Source organism: Mizuhopecten yessoensis, unplaced genomic scaffold (assembly GCF_002113885.1).
Source record: "Mizuhopecten yessoensis strain PY_sf001 unplaced genomic scaffold, ASM211388v2 scaffold1883, whole genome shotgun sequence".
NCBI classification, from domain to species: domain Eukaryota; kingdom Metazoa; phylum Mollusca; class Bivalvia; order Pectinida; family Pectinidae; genus Mizuhopecten; species Mizuhopecten yessoensis.
In genome coordinates, this window is record NW_018404269.1 from 225,794 (window position 1) to 243,452 (window position 17,659).

A 17,659-nucleotide genomic window follows, 5' to 3' on the forward strand; every position below is an offset into this window, starting at 1 on the left:
AATATAGACCTGGGACTGGTCAATATCACGTCAGTATACAGTTAAAGTATGGGGTTGAGGGATATAGCAAGTTTCTGGTGTCCCGAGACCAGGTCTATTTCCCGAGGCGAAGCCGAGGGAAATATGCATGGTCAAGGGACACCAGGAACTTGCTATATACCTCAACCCCATACTCTAACCGTTTTATTATACCGATACACAGTGGAGAGATAGTTTTAACTAAAAAATATTTGTAAACCATAAGCTGTATAGCTTCAATTCCCAACTACCCTTTTTATGTCAATAAAGCCAAATGCTTCCGATTTCGGTAGCAAGCTCCGCCCACCTCGCGCGTCGCTTCCGAGTTCGGTAATAAGCTCCGCCCACCTCTCGCCTGATTGGCTCTGCGGAAACACCCGAGTGTAGGTGTGTTTTAGTTCCCAGACTAACACACAGGACTAAAACAAAGTCAGGCAAAAGTGGGGATATATTCGATTTAACCAATTACTTTTATATAGAGTAAATAAAGTAGAGGTATAATAAACCACTCTACCACGAATACACACTCCTGCAGTTCAGGGACAGAAAATATACCTGTTTGTACATTACCGCTTGTTATAAGAGGAACCTAACGGGAAGTTATGCCCTCTACTTTTTAAAAAAGGCTCAGCCAAAAGATTTCTAATGCATTCATTGCAACATTTTGAATCTTCCTATTTTCTCTCTCCTCTCTAAAAAACTTTTTTATTCCATTGGGTCTGGCTTGGAAAAAAACATCTTTTTGGCATGAGGGTAAAAAGTTTGCCAAAGAGAGGAAGACAGAGGATCTGTCCCTAATATACCAAATATACCAAAGTCCTTAGAATGGTAGTTGCAATTCCCTGTATTACGTTTCAGTAGTTTGTGTAATTACAACAACTGGTAACATGTAACCTGTTGCCAGTATAATTTGACTTGGTGTTACTGTGCTGGGTGCCTTAGACATGGTATTTCAATCTATTTCCTGAGTTGAAACCAATACTCCTACTGCATTTTTCGAAGAAATGCCGATAGCTATATCTACTCCTTTAATATAATCCCCGTTGCTGTCTCAAGATCGACGGTTATACATGTAACAATTGAGCGGGGTCAGGTCAGTACAACCTCTCCTGGCTTCTCACCAGATTTCCGTCAGAAAATTACGGAAATAGCTGAAGTAGTTAATCTGGTTTTTGGAAACGGCAAGGAATCCCGAAGTTGGTCTGCGGGAGCATTTTAGTTTTCAGACTAACTTCCTGGGACAGCAAAGTCAGGGTAAAAGCAGAAACTGTATAGTCAGTTTTAACAAATAAATTTCATATATTGTGACCATTGGTAAATTAACAGTTATCTTCTGTCTATACCACAAACATATCAGTTAATGATTGAAGTATATGCTACTAGTATATGTAAGAAATACATATGCTTATAGTGGACATTTCCTACGTGATGTGTTTAATGCAGATGCTACTGTTACGTGTATCTCAAGTTATCGACGTAACTGCATGATGTATTACTCTTGTTCAGAGGCAAATGTATCTAGCACATTTAGACCCACGTTCATCTTTGATACGGTTTTTGCAAATACTTATCCCAATGCCGATGATAAATAGTCCAGTTTAAACGAGTCTAGTATACGAGGATCGTTCATTGCTTATATTCCATAAGGTATACTGAATGACAATTCGTAAAAATCGTTAAATTAAAAAAAAAAAAAAAAAGATAGGAATGGGCAACATTGGTTGCAACAAAATTGTTTCCCCCACAATATGAATATAACTATATACATTTGTTCATCATTGTCAGCTTTGGTTTCAATAATGCTATGTGCACCAATACATTATTACATTGTACCTGTACATGCATCATTTGTATGCGTGTCGGTGCAATATTGTTCTGTATTATATATATTTGTTTATTTTAAATAATTCTGATTTCCAAAATTTAAATTGAATGTACGGTTTTTTGTTATATTATCAAAACTGTATTCATAAACTATGCTCCAATATATTTTAATATGTCTTTATTCCCATACTTCCACAATTTAAAACCAACCTCTCTGTATGCGGTTTAAATCATGTACGTGGAACTAGTATTCTGATATGTCTTAAATATAACAGTGTGTTCCAAGGAAAAAAATACACCGTATTAAAGTGTCCACATAGCGAAGATTTGATCGACAAAAACGTCTTGTTAAATTTGCTTGAAGAACAATGCGGTTAACTTTCGGAACTTCTCTCGGAACTACCATTGTTCCACATCTACACGATCTTACAATGTTGTTCGGTTCCCTATAAATTTGGAGTTCTGCAAAAAAATACCTACCCGCTCCTTTTATTACATAACTATACGCGTTTTGCTGTGGAATGCCAATACAGTAATTTCGAAGATACTTGTTCAGATCTTACATCTTTTAAATACCACACACTCCTTTCCTCCATTTAATATCTTGGCATTTTCTTACTGTAGAATGAAAATGTCAGTTTTAATCAACAGTATTAACTATTGTGATATACGAATTCCTCTGTAATAAAATACCAATGTATCCTCAGTCCACGGTGATGAGTTTAAATGATACATGTACCATACATTCTCTAGTTTACAGCCTGTTTAAAGCATCAGGCTTTTCTAGTTTGATGAGTTTTGTTCAACAGCGAACTACCTAACCAGGCCTAGGGTTTCCTACCCAATAAGCTTAAATCTACTCTGAAGAAATGAAATTATCATGATGACCTAATTTTTGATCGAGGGATAGATAATCGGTGCGATTTTTACATCAAAGGATGAAATAGAAAATCGAATCGACAAGGAAACGCGTTAACAATAACCGACAGGACCACAAACAGAAAAAGCATGGTAAACCCATGATGGAACGAAATATGTGCTTTTGAGGGATAAACCTTTCCAGCATTCATAAAATTGTGTATTTTTTACGAAATATCGCTGTGACTTTTAACTGACTTTTCAAGATATCCTGACCAATCAGAAAATACACTTCACGAGCCACTTTGGGGGGAAATACTTACATTGACTGACACTCGATCAATTGCAAATGTATAGCAATGTGTGTGTAACCGAATGGTAGCAAGAACGCCATATACCATACAAACAAGACATTGATATATATAAATAGGAAAGTGGGACATGTACTTAAAGTATCATATACATGACAAATAACTGACAATTTAGAACATTATAACACTGATGAAATGAAATTTAGAAAAGAAATAAAATAAAAAAATGTAAAATCAGCATTTTGCAGTGGTAATTACTAGTAAATAAAATTATATCCGTTCAAATAACAAGATTTAATAGCGTGTGTGTTTGTAGAACATTGTATGAAAACCTCTTTTCATTAAAAATAATGTTCGAAAAATAGATATGTTTGGTGAATAAATGACACACACCTTCGAGTCGGTATTTTAAAGATAGTCGTACTTCCTGTGCTGTTATTCAACCCAAACAAGTGCATCTTTTCATCATGTTAACTGCTCGCTTGTTTTTTTTTTAAATCACGGATCAGTCATCACAGAATCGGATCTACAAATATATAGAGGATATTTAATGGTGTCTTCATTAAAAAACAAATCATTTCACTCGTGTGGCTAATATTTTAATATTTTTCACTGACGAGTGCGTATTAGTTTTCTATTTATATCATTTTGTAAGCATAAAACATGAAAAATGTAATGCGTTAAAAAACAGCGGGAATAAGAAGCATAATAATTAGCGCCATATTTTAATGACGTCACGCTTGACAACAATGCTGTGCGCCATATTGAATGGGATACTCGACACAATGCCGATGTTTTCTGCTGTTTTCTGGTATGATTGCCCATAACAATGTTATTAATTGTATATTTATGTAAATACTTAAGTGTGTGTACCAAACATTTACCATAACAACTACCTGTTCTACCGTCGCTTCACTTGCATCTGAACAATAAATCGTTGCCTTTAAATGCAGCGAATAGAAGATACCGTTATGATTAGTCAATACCAATAAGTGGTATTTTCACAGTATAAAAAGAACACTTTTGATGTTTGTCACAATGTGAAAGATATCAGTTTTATCACGTTGATAGAGTCCGATATTTCACTGGCAAAAATGTAATATATCTAGTGAAAGGCTGAGATCAAACAAAATCTTATCTTATACAGAACTATTAAACAAAACATCTGTATATCCATGGATTCAAGAATATGGCAATAGGGCAACGTCTATGCATTGAATAATGTCTCAGATATTATAGCTAAAAAGACAGAGTTTCATTGGGACGGCTTTAGTGAGTAGCTGTACAATAACTTGTAATAACGGTAGAAGAATGGTGCATGCATCATCACGTAGCCAGAGAAATAGATATCAGAAGACAAACATAGGTACCCTTAGTGCAAGCAAGAAACAGTCAGGTCGTCTACATGGGCATACGTCCGGTAGCAAGCGAATATCCGGCGTTTACCGGCTTACGGTTCCCTATATGGGTCACGTAACGTTCGGATTGGTAAAATGGAGCCAACATGCCAATTGGAGGCGCACCTGTCCGGTGTCACCGCAGGGGAAACTCCCTTGTGAATGCCGCAGTATTAACTATGTCCGACCCGTTACATTTCCTTGATTTCCCCTGGTGCTATTTACTAGGAGACACCGCCTCTATCGTACGGGATAGACGTGATTGTGCTACTGTAATGCTTGAGTAATCACACACAAACTTATAGCCCAAATATCAATTGTTTAGCTTCTCAATGTGCCTGGTAGCCATTTTGATGTATTTGACTTTCACGTTATGAGGCGTCTGGGGATCCATACGTCTGCAGTGAATACCATGTGAGGACAATTCCTCATTCCGTAATGGTCTTTTCTCGTACCTATACTAGGCAGCCACGGAAATAAGCATATAAATGGCAGTTCTGGTATCGTTCACTATTTTGTATGTGAACATGGTTCTTTTAGTCATAAGTAGGGTACCGAAACATGGAAATTGAAAACACGAATGTTTAAATATTGGGGGAAAGGGCAAAACATAGCAAAAATAATCAAGCCAACACAAATCTCAAAATATCGCAGCCAATGAAGATCATGTTTAAAGGCATAGAATGATAGAAGATGTATTAGAACGGGTCAGTTACTCAAATATACATCCATCTCAGGTCATAGTCATTTGAATTTGCAGTTTTATCTCAATCATTCAATAAATATCATGTAAAACACTCAAAACAAATACAGATAATGTGACAATATGTAAATAAATAGTTAATGCCTTATTTGTCTACACATGGTCATGTGCACGGTGGCTTTACTCTATTGTTAGGTGTATATTACCTATCCTCATGTTTACTAAACTGTTCCTATCTTTTAGCTACGTTATGAACCACAATTTTCACAATCTGAAGGATACATAAATATGGTGCTTTTCTCTGCTTGTGTCATTCCTGCCCTTCACACTTCATTGTGACCATAAATAGGACGCATTGAGATACACTAATGTAGCATTTTCTTAATGTCATTACGTGATATACTTTTAAGTGTAAGCCTTCTAGTTGATAATTAGGGTTTTATTACTTTTAACTGGTGTATTGAATATGCACAAAAATGAAGAATAGAGATTTAAGTCGGTTGTTGTCAGATTTTTGAAGCTGTTGTTGTTTTGTGAAGCTGTTAAGGTAGTACATAGATAAAATATCTAAAACTATTTTATTTGTTCCTTCATTTATGTAAAAGAAGTAAAAACCGTAATGTAAACACAAAGTTTGCCAGGTGGTTGTATGTTTATCTTTTGTATTTTTCATATTACCACAACATATGAAATTGAGTTTCACCTAATTGGTTGTAGACTCATCTAACACGGCATAGAGCCATGTTCCTTTGCGTATATTACTGTAGACACAGTATCGCCCAAATATCACGTATACATATACTGCTGAATCGTTTAACAGTCGTGTTTGGTTGAAGCGACATATGTTACATGCCTATTCTAATATGATACTTCAAAAGATAGTATGTCCATTCTTAATTGAAATATACCTATGTGTTGATATCAGTGTATATACTACTTAATGCAGATTGTATTTGGTTGTCTGCTTTGGTACTATAAAAGCTTAGTTTTAGAGCTTTGCTGTAGTGACGTCCGTTATTATTCTTCAATGCATCAGTATCACCAATCACGTATTTAATTTTATTATAGGAAAACTACGATAAAAACGTTTAACACGTACAAATCTATGAAATTTACAATTGCTTTTATGGCAAGTTCTTATTACGTGAAGTTTTGCAATATTCTCCCGTTCTGTAGTAATCTTGACAGGATAACTAGATATTAAATAAATCATATAATCTACAGGTATATATTATGCAATATTCCACGCTGATTTAGCTATGTTTTCTCAAGATCGATGGTCATTTGACATAGGGCAATTTACCTTATGGTACATTAATGATAGAAAAGGCTTTCTATACCTTTCTCTGTGTACTGCTAGGGTACAAGTGTGGTAAATCTAGAGTTTAGTGTCAAACAATTCTTCTCTCCAGTCGCGTCTAAATGGAGTGACGCCTACAGAATGTTCCCGAGAAAGACCGTTCTTGACTTCGTCCTAACGTATTTACAGATTCAATGTTGACTGTTAAGGCTGTGTTTATTCATTTAAAACTGTCTTTCATGCATTCGATAGTATTCCGTCTGAATGAGCAAAGAGCCAATTGTAAATACAGTGCCTAATGTGGAATAAAAAAAGAGAATTTTAAACATCTTGTTAAATTCTGTGGATAATTTGATTGATTTCCCCTGACGGTTGATAATATCGCTGGCCTCTCTATCCATTAATTATTTAAGTCAAGAGCCGATCTCAATGGTTACGTGACTTCAATGCGCGACAAAGCTCCAGTCGGGCTGTTAATAACATGTGCTTCTGTAAACCGCATGTAACTGATATACCAAGTTCTCTGTAATACACAGCATTAACGTACATGTCTATGTGCGTTGTATACTAATATAGGGTTAAATATAGGGCTAATGCATGATACAATAGACTAGCATTGACATACCAAGGGGTAGCCAAACGTTTGCTCTAACAGTTCTTTGTAAATTGTATGGAAAGATGACCAGTGTCGGGTTAGCTTAAAGGAATAAAAGTACAATATCCACTGCTTGCATGTATTTAAATACACTTAAAAGGATGTACAGCCTATAATTTTGTTTTCATATGCTTTTTGTTCTAATTTGTCTGTAATATTCATAGATTTGCATGTTTTCCATTATTACAGAACGCATTGTTTAAAAACATCAAATGATAACCGACTTGGTAACCAATGATCAGTCAAATATAAAAGTACATATATATTCAGAAAGGTATTCTTTAACTGTTTAAGTTTAACAACGAGTTGTTGATATATGAACTAATTATATAACTGGTAAAAGTTTAATGATCAGTTAAATGATGAGACAGTTTTATACATTTATACAACGGTTTAAGAGTGAAAATGAGCAGAGAAATAACAATATCACAGTAAACAACTGGTTAAGTTTTAAAATGAATTGTTAAAAAATCATTAAACGTGTGTAACTAATTCAGGTTTACAACGAGTCAAGATATAGAAGTATGACAATGAGTTTAGAGATAAAATTATCATTAAACTAGTTAAGTTAAACAATGAGTTTAGAGATAAAATTATCATTAAACTAGTTAAGTTAAACAATGAGTTTAGAGATAAAACAACCATTTAACAAGTTGAGTTAAACAATGAGTTTAGCGTTAAAATTAGTATTTAACAAGTTGAGTTAAACAATGAGTTTAGCGATAAGATTATTATTGAACTATTTGAGTTAAACAATGAGTTTTAGAGATAAATGAATTATATTTAGAAAAAATTAGTATAATAGCATATTTGGAAAGTATCAAAACTGTTTTGTTAGTTTTGTTTGAAATGCGTTTAGTACCAATCACATAACACACAGAATGATAATAGGTTTCATAGTATATACTTAGGTGGCTAGCTTATAATCGTGGTTCCGAATCCATACACTGTAGCTCTAATTATATAACTGTAACTGAGAAATATAAAACGTGGGCTTGATGTGCAACTCTGTTCATGCCACAAGATTATATAGTCCTAAAAATTACGTACAAAATGCATTGATGTGATTTGTTCATTCCCACATTTTGTTTGCAACAATGCCCTGTTATATGAGTAAAACTTAATGTCCTGCAAATATTGTAGTCTTATAAACGTTTGTGATCGTTTCAAAACACGGTACATGTCCTCAATTTGTACGTTATTTTGAGTGCAATTGACACAAGATTCCATGATGCTTTATAGTCATAGAGCCGACACTTCAGCTTTAAGTTCCATTAAAACACTCTATTTTCTTTGAGAGCCTTTGTTACGTCAGCTCCTATCCGGCATCAGCCATTAGTTTGTAGATGCCATGGTCTATTTACCTGTGAATTTATGTAGTGTGAAATCCTAATGTCTTGCCGTCATTAGCGAGCCGTCAGTGTGTATCATGACCAACAGATCGACAGTATTTCGTGCGAATTTTTAATGTTTTCTTTTGATGAATCAACAAGCTTTCCCGTACGGCACGCGTCCTCGGCAATAGCTCGACCGTTAGCACTTGACAATGTTCCGGAACAATGGCGGAAAGCATTAGTTTCTATGTTTCCCGGGGCAAACAGCTTTTTAATACCTTCATTCTCTGTGGAAGTAAAGTGACAACCAATTAGACGTAATAGAGGACAGGCACTGTACTAGAGGTTTTTATTCTGGCTAGGCTATTTGTATAGGTGGTGCGTGGCCTTACCGTTGCTCGGCCCACCCTCATTCAGTTGTGGCTCTAAAGGAGGTACTCATGAGTTATGTCAGTGTGTATTTTGAGAAAATATTTAACTTTAATAAAAATCTGTCTTTTAAGTACAAATTAACATATCTTATAACATATCTAATAGACATACATTTTTAATTGATTTTTAATCGTTTATAATAATTATTTTATTTCACAGTATTGTTTTATATTACCTTAAAAAATTGCCTCTGCGTTTAAAGATAAGTAAACATACATTTCCAACAGCACTTTCTCTTTGACTTTGGGACTGTGACGTTAGTTGGAGATGGCGTCGTAATACATTCAACGTCGTTTTCATGTGTTGACGTCGATGTCTTTGACATGCGCATTTTAGATTTTACGATCAAAGTTGTGAACCACGGAATGAATATATGAAGCATCTGGACTATCGGACAAAAATATTACCTTCTAGAGCCCATCATCCTGAGTCAACCTCTAATGGTAACGCAACAATGCCTACACCCGCCAGAATTATGTCACTTAATGCTTTAATGTAATGTCAATATTTGTAGTCTTTATTATATTTTATGAAAATCTTATCTCCTTTATCAATGTATAATATGCACCTCTCGACACTTGACGTGACTACACAGCCAACAGCGCGCTGTCGCTCGAGTCTCGTTGAATTACCATTGTGTACGCCTCTCTGAGCAATACTAACAAATATACCCGTCCTGGGTAGTGCATTATACGGGCCATTGCATTCTCCATACGATCATAGGACAACTCACACGACTTCACAATCCATTGACCACGATAATTCCCTGTTCGATAAAAGGGTAAAAAACATCGATTTGTTGAGACATTTTGTGACATAGGACAAGTGTTTACTAAATGCAAACCAATTTTTACATATATCAAAGAAACAGCACCAACAAAAATGTACATATTATAGGATAATATGTCATTTCATAGCATTTAGTGTTGTTAAATTTCAGTTTATAAATCAGCACCACAAGTCTTAAACATTATAGCAACTTTATAATTCACACATAACTGGCTTGTTTGAAACTTATTGAATCAGGATTTTCTTTATGTATATTTATGGAATTGATTATTATAGATAGAAATGGACACTGTGATGCATACAAGTGAATCTAGTATTGAAATATCAGTGGTCCAAGAATGCAATTTTCACCTTTTTTAGTATTATTATTTCTAGATTGTTTTAACTTGTTACCTGTAAATAAAACATTATCTATACGTTAGAATGGATATGACCAACACAGTCACTTAAGACGTAGGATTAGGAAACACCTGAAGTCACGTTTAAAAGTCCAGCACATGACAACATCTTCAAGAGCCAAACAGTGATCCTTAAAGCAAAATATACCAAACATTAAACGAATTATTTAATGAAATGCTAACCCTCTGTTGTATCCTTTGTACGTACGTTATAACCAGATTGGAGTGTACTGTTTGAACTTCATCAACTAGCATTGTGTTTATTGACTGATGTTTGGTATATTTGAAAAATAACTCATTCAAATATCTTACAATTATAAGTATACATTCTTTTCTTAATTACAGAACTGTGTATCTTCAATATATACATATTTTACTTTTAAAACATTTAACTACTTTAGAAGCAGAGCAATTTAACTTTTAATATATATATGTTATGTATGTATCTCGTTATTTTCAGTATAGAAAATTACCTTTCATATAATACCTTTATCAGTTACAGTATAAATCTTTACTTTCAGTATAAAGAATTTACGTTTACGATAAAATTCCTATTTTATCATATTTACTATAAACATATTTACCTTTGGCATAACATCTTTTACAATGTACCATATGAGTTCGTTAAGGGTAACATTCGTGACTTTTAATGTGAAATTGTTTACCTTTAGAGTGAAAGTTTTTGAAAGAAAATACCATGTAACTTTCATGTAAAATTGTAACCTTAACCATTAAAGATATATTATCTTTAGTTTAAATATGTTACATTTGCTAAATAAGTATAATGTTTTAGCATTTACTGCAAATTTAAAAAAACGTTTACCTTTATAGAAAACAGTTGTTAACAATTTAGGTATTTTTATTATAAACTTTGGTATAACATGTGACTGGTTTCACAATTTGTATTGCTTTTACAAAATCGATTTTATGTTGAATCAGGTCAGAATGATGCTATGTTGAAACACGCACATGTACCTGGTTAGGATGGTTTCTCTATCAGACTGTGACCGTTTCACATATCATTTACAGACAGACAGAACCAGTCATATTACTATCAAATATATCAATGTCTTTCATTCCCGGTCTCAATCAATTTTACGTCTGTCAATTTCTCTTGTGTTTTCTACATTTGATTAATTGTGTTTTAATTGAGACTGATAATAGTAGACTGTTTTGCAATAGAATAGTACACGTGCAAGTACAAATAAGGATTTCGAATACAGCAGCGCCTTTAATATATGTTATTACCATTATTAGATTCGCCAGGTTTGTTGTTTACGTAATATATAATAGGGGATAGATCCTACCTTGAGGCGAACGCCTAATACAATTATACCGTAACATCATACTTCATTGAAAAAATAGGTAACCTCCTGATAAAAGTTTAAGAGTAAGTATTGATATTTTAAACGATATCGCATCGCACAATTCAATGGAATAGACATGTACGTGTATCCCTATGCAATGTAGTATGGACCATAGTTTAATTCGTATCATAATGACTGTATGTGTTACGGTATAATAAGGTATTTAATGTTGAAGAGAACGTTAGCCGATTTAATTATGTATACCAATGTAATATGTAACAGCCAGACCGGGGTTCGAACCCGGGACCCTCCGAACTCAAGACGGACGCTCTACCAATTGAGCTGTCTGGTCGCCGACGACCGATCCAGTCCAGCTCCGCTACACCAATTTAAACCGTTACCATCTCTTGCCACGTGGAGCCTTTTTCATTTTTATCCTTAATCATTAAATGACAACATACAACTCGCCCTCGTCCTGAGTTTGGTGGTCCATGGCACGGCTAAGGAGAGTCCGACCGAAAATTCCCGCCCGGACGTTAGTCCTCAGTTTTGTGACCGCACAACGCACCAAAAATAGCGTGCGCACACCGTGCATACATCGTTCACACACCGTCCGCGCATCGTCCACACATGGTGCGCACAACTGTGCGATTTAACAATCGTTCGCCCCGTTGTGCGCTTCTCTCCGCACAACTGTGCGATTGGGTACAATTTGTAGATCAATATTACGGAATGAAAAAAAAATACGGAAGGTCGTATGCAATAATGAAAACTATATGTATTATTGTAATTTCTCATCACAGTAATGACGATTATGTACAGTTTTACAATGCGTGTAACACAGCAATACAGTGACCGTTAGACTGTCAAGAATGGTATCGGGGTTTGACCTGGCCTGTACCTGACACATAGAGCTTATATGCGATACTGTATGACCGTAATGAAAACACAGCTGGACGTTTAGTATTTGTTATTTGCATTCGGTTTGCCTATAGCTCCCCTTCACCTGTCTTTTCACACCCCTGGCCCTACCCGACGAAATACGTAAGCGCCCCGGGCGGGGGGAAACTACCGTCCAGGTACATGAAGACGGCTAGTGGCTATGTTTACCTGTATACGGGACTGTGTTGTGATTTCACAGGTGTCGATTAAGGTCGTTTAAAAAATACCGAAAACACAATTGCTAAATTTAAGAAAGTATAGATATAAAGATAAGTGTATAGGTGTAGGTAGAATATAGAAACATTCGTTAAAATCAAGGTTTATATGTTTAAACACGAAACCGTATATATTGTTAAGGCATTCCTCAATTTACACCAACCACGATTGTTATCGCACAACGATCGTCCATCGTGCACACAAATGTGCGCAAGATATGATCGCCCAATTTTTTATCGTTCACACATCGTGCACACATCGTTCACACACCGTGCACACATCGTGCGCACACCGCACATCGTGTAACGTTGGGCGATCCCACAACTGTAATAAAGCAAAGTTGCAGAACCAAAAATGAAATATGAAAATGCAGAAATTGGATATTTACATTCAGCAAATTTTAATGTAAAATGTAGACCTCCTTTACGATGACTAGATATACGTTCATGTATCTTGTTCAAAGCATTGCACAGAACCTTATATTATGATTCCACTATTTAGAGTTATCAAATATTGGTATTAACAAGAAAATATTAGTATTATTCTTTGTGAATTTTTCAGAAAAAACAACGGTTCCCTGTTTTAGCCAAAACTTTCACTGTCGCAAAGTACGTTGACAAGTTAATACAAATGATGTCATCACCATATGAGCATTGCAATGCGCAATTTCCTTTATTTGAGTCGATTGTTGTGATGACATTTTGTTATTTACAACCCTCTTCGCCAGGAAGTAAAATGATATGCATGTGAATATTGTATTTGGTAAATGAAGTTTTTTTTACCAAGTTGTCCGATATCCTGCGATGTACGAAATATCGTTTTGATTTTTTTTAAATGTGCAACATCTATAAGTTTAATGCAGCGTTCTGTCAATGTAATTGACATAATAAAAGTTTAGGCAAGTAAATTGAACAATATATGTATAAGAACATATACAGCTACATGTACTTTTGCCGAGAAATATGTCGGATATGGTGGTCGGACAGTACAGTCGTGACATTTATATCAGATTTCATTTTAACTTGATTCAATAAGAACCATAGAAACTGGCGTCCGAATTTCGATACCAAATATTGAGTTATTAAACTGCCTGGAGCCTAAGTCTGTATAAACGCTTCCGTTCCGGGACTACTGCCGTAGACCTGTGGCCGTGCGCGTATTGATGTCAGTCCGGGAGTATGACGTTATCACATGTAACGGTGCCCGGGGCGGAGTGTGGTGTAGCGTGTCCCCGTATAACTGTCAAACGCCTGTGGATACCTTATCGCCCCACACCCTCTACAGTTTCACGTGTTGACATGTCGGTCTGACAAAATCTACCCTGTGGCAATATCACTTTTCCGCCAGCAATGCCACACGCCGGATCACCGCCTCTCGTTTCAGTCATTAGGTTGCACCTGCATCAGTATACATGTGATGATTGGTACATTCGGCCTAACAGAGTGAGCGTGTGTGCTATATAGAAGGTCGCGGTTGGACAGCGGCTTGCTTGTGTGTTCGTCGTATAGATGAAATGGTGTGATAACTGCTTTTTAATTATGTTAAATTGTAGTGATATACACGAATATACAAACAGTAACAAGTTAGGCGAGTTGCTCCTAAATAATCTGATTTATTGAAAATACAGATTGCGGTATATTGTTTGAATGTTTAGAGGAACCAGGTCGACTAAAGAGTCCATATTATCAAAAGTCAATTACCAATTCGATATCACAAAAACGAACAATGAGACAGTATACTAATTGAGTCAGAGTTACAAAGCTAGCTGTTTGCAAAGGTACAAAACATAATGGTGGCCCACCCAAATGTGTTGCGTAAGGTATGTCTATGCTTATGGCAATGATTGTGTAAGATTTGTGTAGGGATAGGACAATAATTGTGTGAGATATGTGTAGGGATAGGACAATAATTGTGTGAGATATGTGTAGGGATAGGACAATAATTGTGTGAGATATGTGTAGGGATAGGACAATAATTGTGTGAGATATGTGTAGGGATAGGACAATAATTGTGTGAGATATGTGTAGGGATAGGACAATAATTGTGTGAGATATGTGTAGGGATAGGACAATAATTGTGTGAGATATGTGTAGGGATAGGACAATAATTGTGTGAGATATGTGTAGGGATAGGACAATAATTGTGTGAGATATGTGTAGGGATAGGACAATAATTGTGTGAGATATGTGTAGGGATAGGACAATAATTGTGTGAGATATGTGTAGGGATAGGACAATAATTGTGTGAGATATGTGTAGGGATAGGACAATAATTGTGTGAGATATGTGTAGGGATAGGACAATAATTGTGTGAGATATGTGTAGGGATAGGACAATAATTGTGTGAGATATGTGTAGGGATAGGACAATAATTGTGTGAGATATGTGTAGGGATAGGACAATAATTGTGTGAGATATGTGTAGGGATAGGACAATAATTGTGTGAGATATGTGTAGGGATAGGACAATAATTGTGTGAGATATGTGTAGGGATAGGACAATAATTGTGTGAGATATGTGTAGGGATAGGACAATAATTGTGTGAGATATGTGTAGGGATAGGACAATAATTGTGTGAGATATGTGTAGGGATAGGACAATAATTGTGTGAGATATGTGTAGGGATAGGACAATAATTGTGTGAGATATGTGTAGGGATAGGACAATAATTGTGTGAGATATGTGTAGGGATAGGACAATAATTGTGTGAGATATGTGTAGGGATAGGACAATAATTGTGTGAGATATGTGTAGGGATAGGACAATAATTGTGTGAGATATGTGTAGGGATAGGACAATAATTGTGTGAGATATGTGTAGGGATAGGACAATAATTGTGTGAGATATGTGTAGGGATAGGACAATAATTGTGTGAGATATGTGTAGGGATAGGACAATAATTGTGTGAGATATGTGTAGGGATAGGACAATAATTGTGTGAGATATGTGTAGGGATAGGACAATAATTGTGTGAGATATGTGTAGGGATAGGACAATAATTGTGTGAGATATGTGTAGGGATAGGACAATAATTGTGTGAGATATGTGTAGGGATAGGACAATAATTGTGTGAGATATGTGTAGGGATAGGACAATAATTGTGTGAGATATGTGTAGGGATAGGACAATAATTGTGTGAGATATGTGTAGGGATAGGACAATAATTGTGTGAGATATGTGTAGGGATAGGACAATAATTGTGTGAGATATGTGTAGGGATAGGACAATAATTGTGTGAGATATGTGTAGGGATAGGACAATAATTGTGTGAGATATGTGTAGGGATAGGACAATAATTGTGTGAGATATGTGTAGGGATAGGACAATAATTGTGTGAGATATGTGTAGGGATAGGACAATAATTGTGTGAGATATGTGTAGGGATAGGACAATAATTGTGTGAGATATGTGTAGGGATAGGACAATAATTGTGTGAGATATGTGTAGGGATAGGACAATAATTGTGTGAGATATGTGTAGGGATAGGACAATAATTGTGTGAGATATGTGTAGGGATAGGACAATAATTGTGTGAGATATGTGTAGGGATAGGACAATAATTGTGTGAGATATGTGTAGGGATAGGACAATAATTGTGTGAGATATGTGTAGGGATAGGACAATAATTGTGTGAGATATGTGTAGGGATAGGACAATAATTGTGTGAGATATGTGTAGGGATAGGACAATAATTGTGTGAGATATGTGTAGGGATAGGACAATAATTGTGTGAGATATGTGTAGGGATAGGACAATAATTGTGTGAGATATGTGTAGGGATAGGACAATAATTGTGTGAGATATGTGTAGGGATAGGACAATAATTGTGTGAGATATGTGTAGGGATAGGACAATAATTGTGTGAGATATGTGTAGGGATAGGACAATAATTGTGTGAGATATGTGTAGGGATAGGACAATAATTGTGTGAGATATGTGTAGGGATAGGACAATAATTGTGTGAGATATGTGTAGGGATAGGACAATAATTGTGTGAGATATGTGTAGGGATAGGACAATAATTGTGTGAGATATGTGTAGGGATAGGACAATAATTGTGTGAGATATGTGTAGGGATAGGACAATAATTGTGTGAGATATGTGTAGGGATAGGACAATAATTGTGTGAGATATGTGTAGGGATAGGACAATAATTGTGTGAGATATGTGTAGGGATAGGACAATAATTGTGTGAGATATGTGTAGGGATAGGACAATAATTGTGTGAGATATGTGTAGGGATAGGACAATAATTGTGTGAGATATGTGTAGGGATAGGACAATAATTGTGTGAGATATGTGTAGGGATAGGACAATAATTGTGTGAGATATGTGTAGGGATAGGACAATAATTGTGTGAGATATGTGTAGGGATAGGACAATAATTGTGTGAGATATGTGTAGGGATAGGACAATAATTGTGTGAGATATGTGTAGGGATAGGACAATAATTGTGTGAGATATGTGTAGGGATAGGACAATAATTGTGTGAGATATGTGTAGGGATAGGACAATAATTGTGTGAGATATGTGTAGGGATAGGACAATAATTGTGTGAGATATGTGTAGGGATAGGACAATAATTGTGTGAGATATGTGTAGGGATAGGACAATAATTGTGTGAGATATGTGTAGGGATAGGACAATAATTGTGTGAGATATGTGTAGGGATAGGACAATAATTGTGTGAGATATGTGTAGGGATAGGACAATAATTGTGTGAGATATGTGTAGGGATAGGACAATAATTGTGTGAGATATGTGTAGGGATAGGACAATAATTGTGTGAGATATGTGTAGGGATAGGACAATAATTGTGTGAGATATGTGTAGGGATAGGACAATAATTGTGTGAGATATGTGTAGGGATAGGACAATAATTGTGTGAGATATGTGTAGGGATAGGACAATAATTGTGTGAGATATGTGTAGGGATAGGACAATAATTGTGTGAGAGATGTGTAGGGATAGGAAAATAATTGTGTGAGATATTTGAAGGGGTAGGACAATAATTGTGTGAGATATGTGTAGGGATAGGGCAATAATTGTGCGAGATATGTGTAGGGGTTGGACAATAATTTTGTGAAAGATGTGAAGGGATAGGACAATAATTGTTTGAGATATGTGTAGGGATAGGACAATAATTGTGTGAGATATGTGTAGGGATAGGACAATA

At 35.6% G+C, this 17,659-nt stretch overlaps 1 protein-coding gene and 1 non-coding gene across 2 annotated transcripts in view; one reads left to right on the forward strand and one right to left on the reverse strand.

The window, feature by feature from the left end:
- Positions 1 to 3,763: 3,763 nt before the first annotated feature.
- The window catches only part of LOC110441840 (LIM/homeobox protein Lhx3-like), a 63,472-nt gene continuing 49,576 nt past the window's right edge, over positions 3,764 to 17,659 (forward strand). Inside the window, exon 1 of the mRNA XM_021485132.1 lies at positions 3,764 to 3,822. Coding sequence (XP_021340807.1) covers positions 3,780 to 3,822 — 43 coding nt within the window. The 5' untranslated portion in view covers positions 3,764 to 3,779. The remainder of the gene's footprint in view (positions 3,823 to 17,659) is intronic.
- Positions 11,606 to 11,678, reverse strand: Trnas-uga. Its single transcript has one exon. It is a non-coding gene; the product is annotated as a tRNA-Ser (tRNA).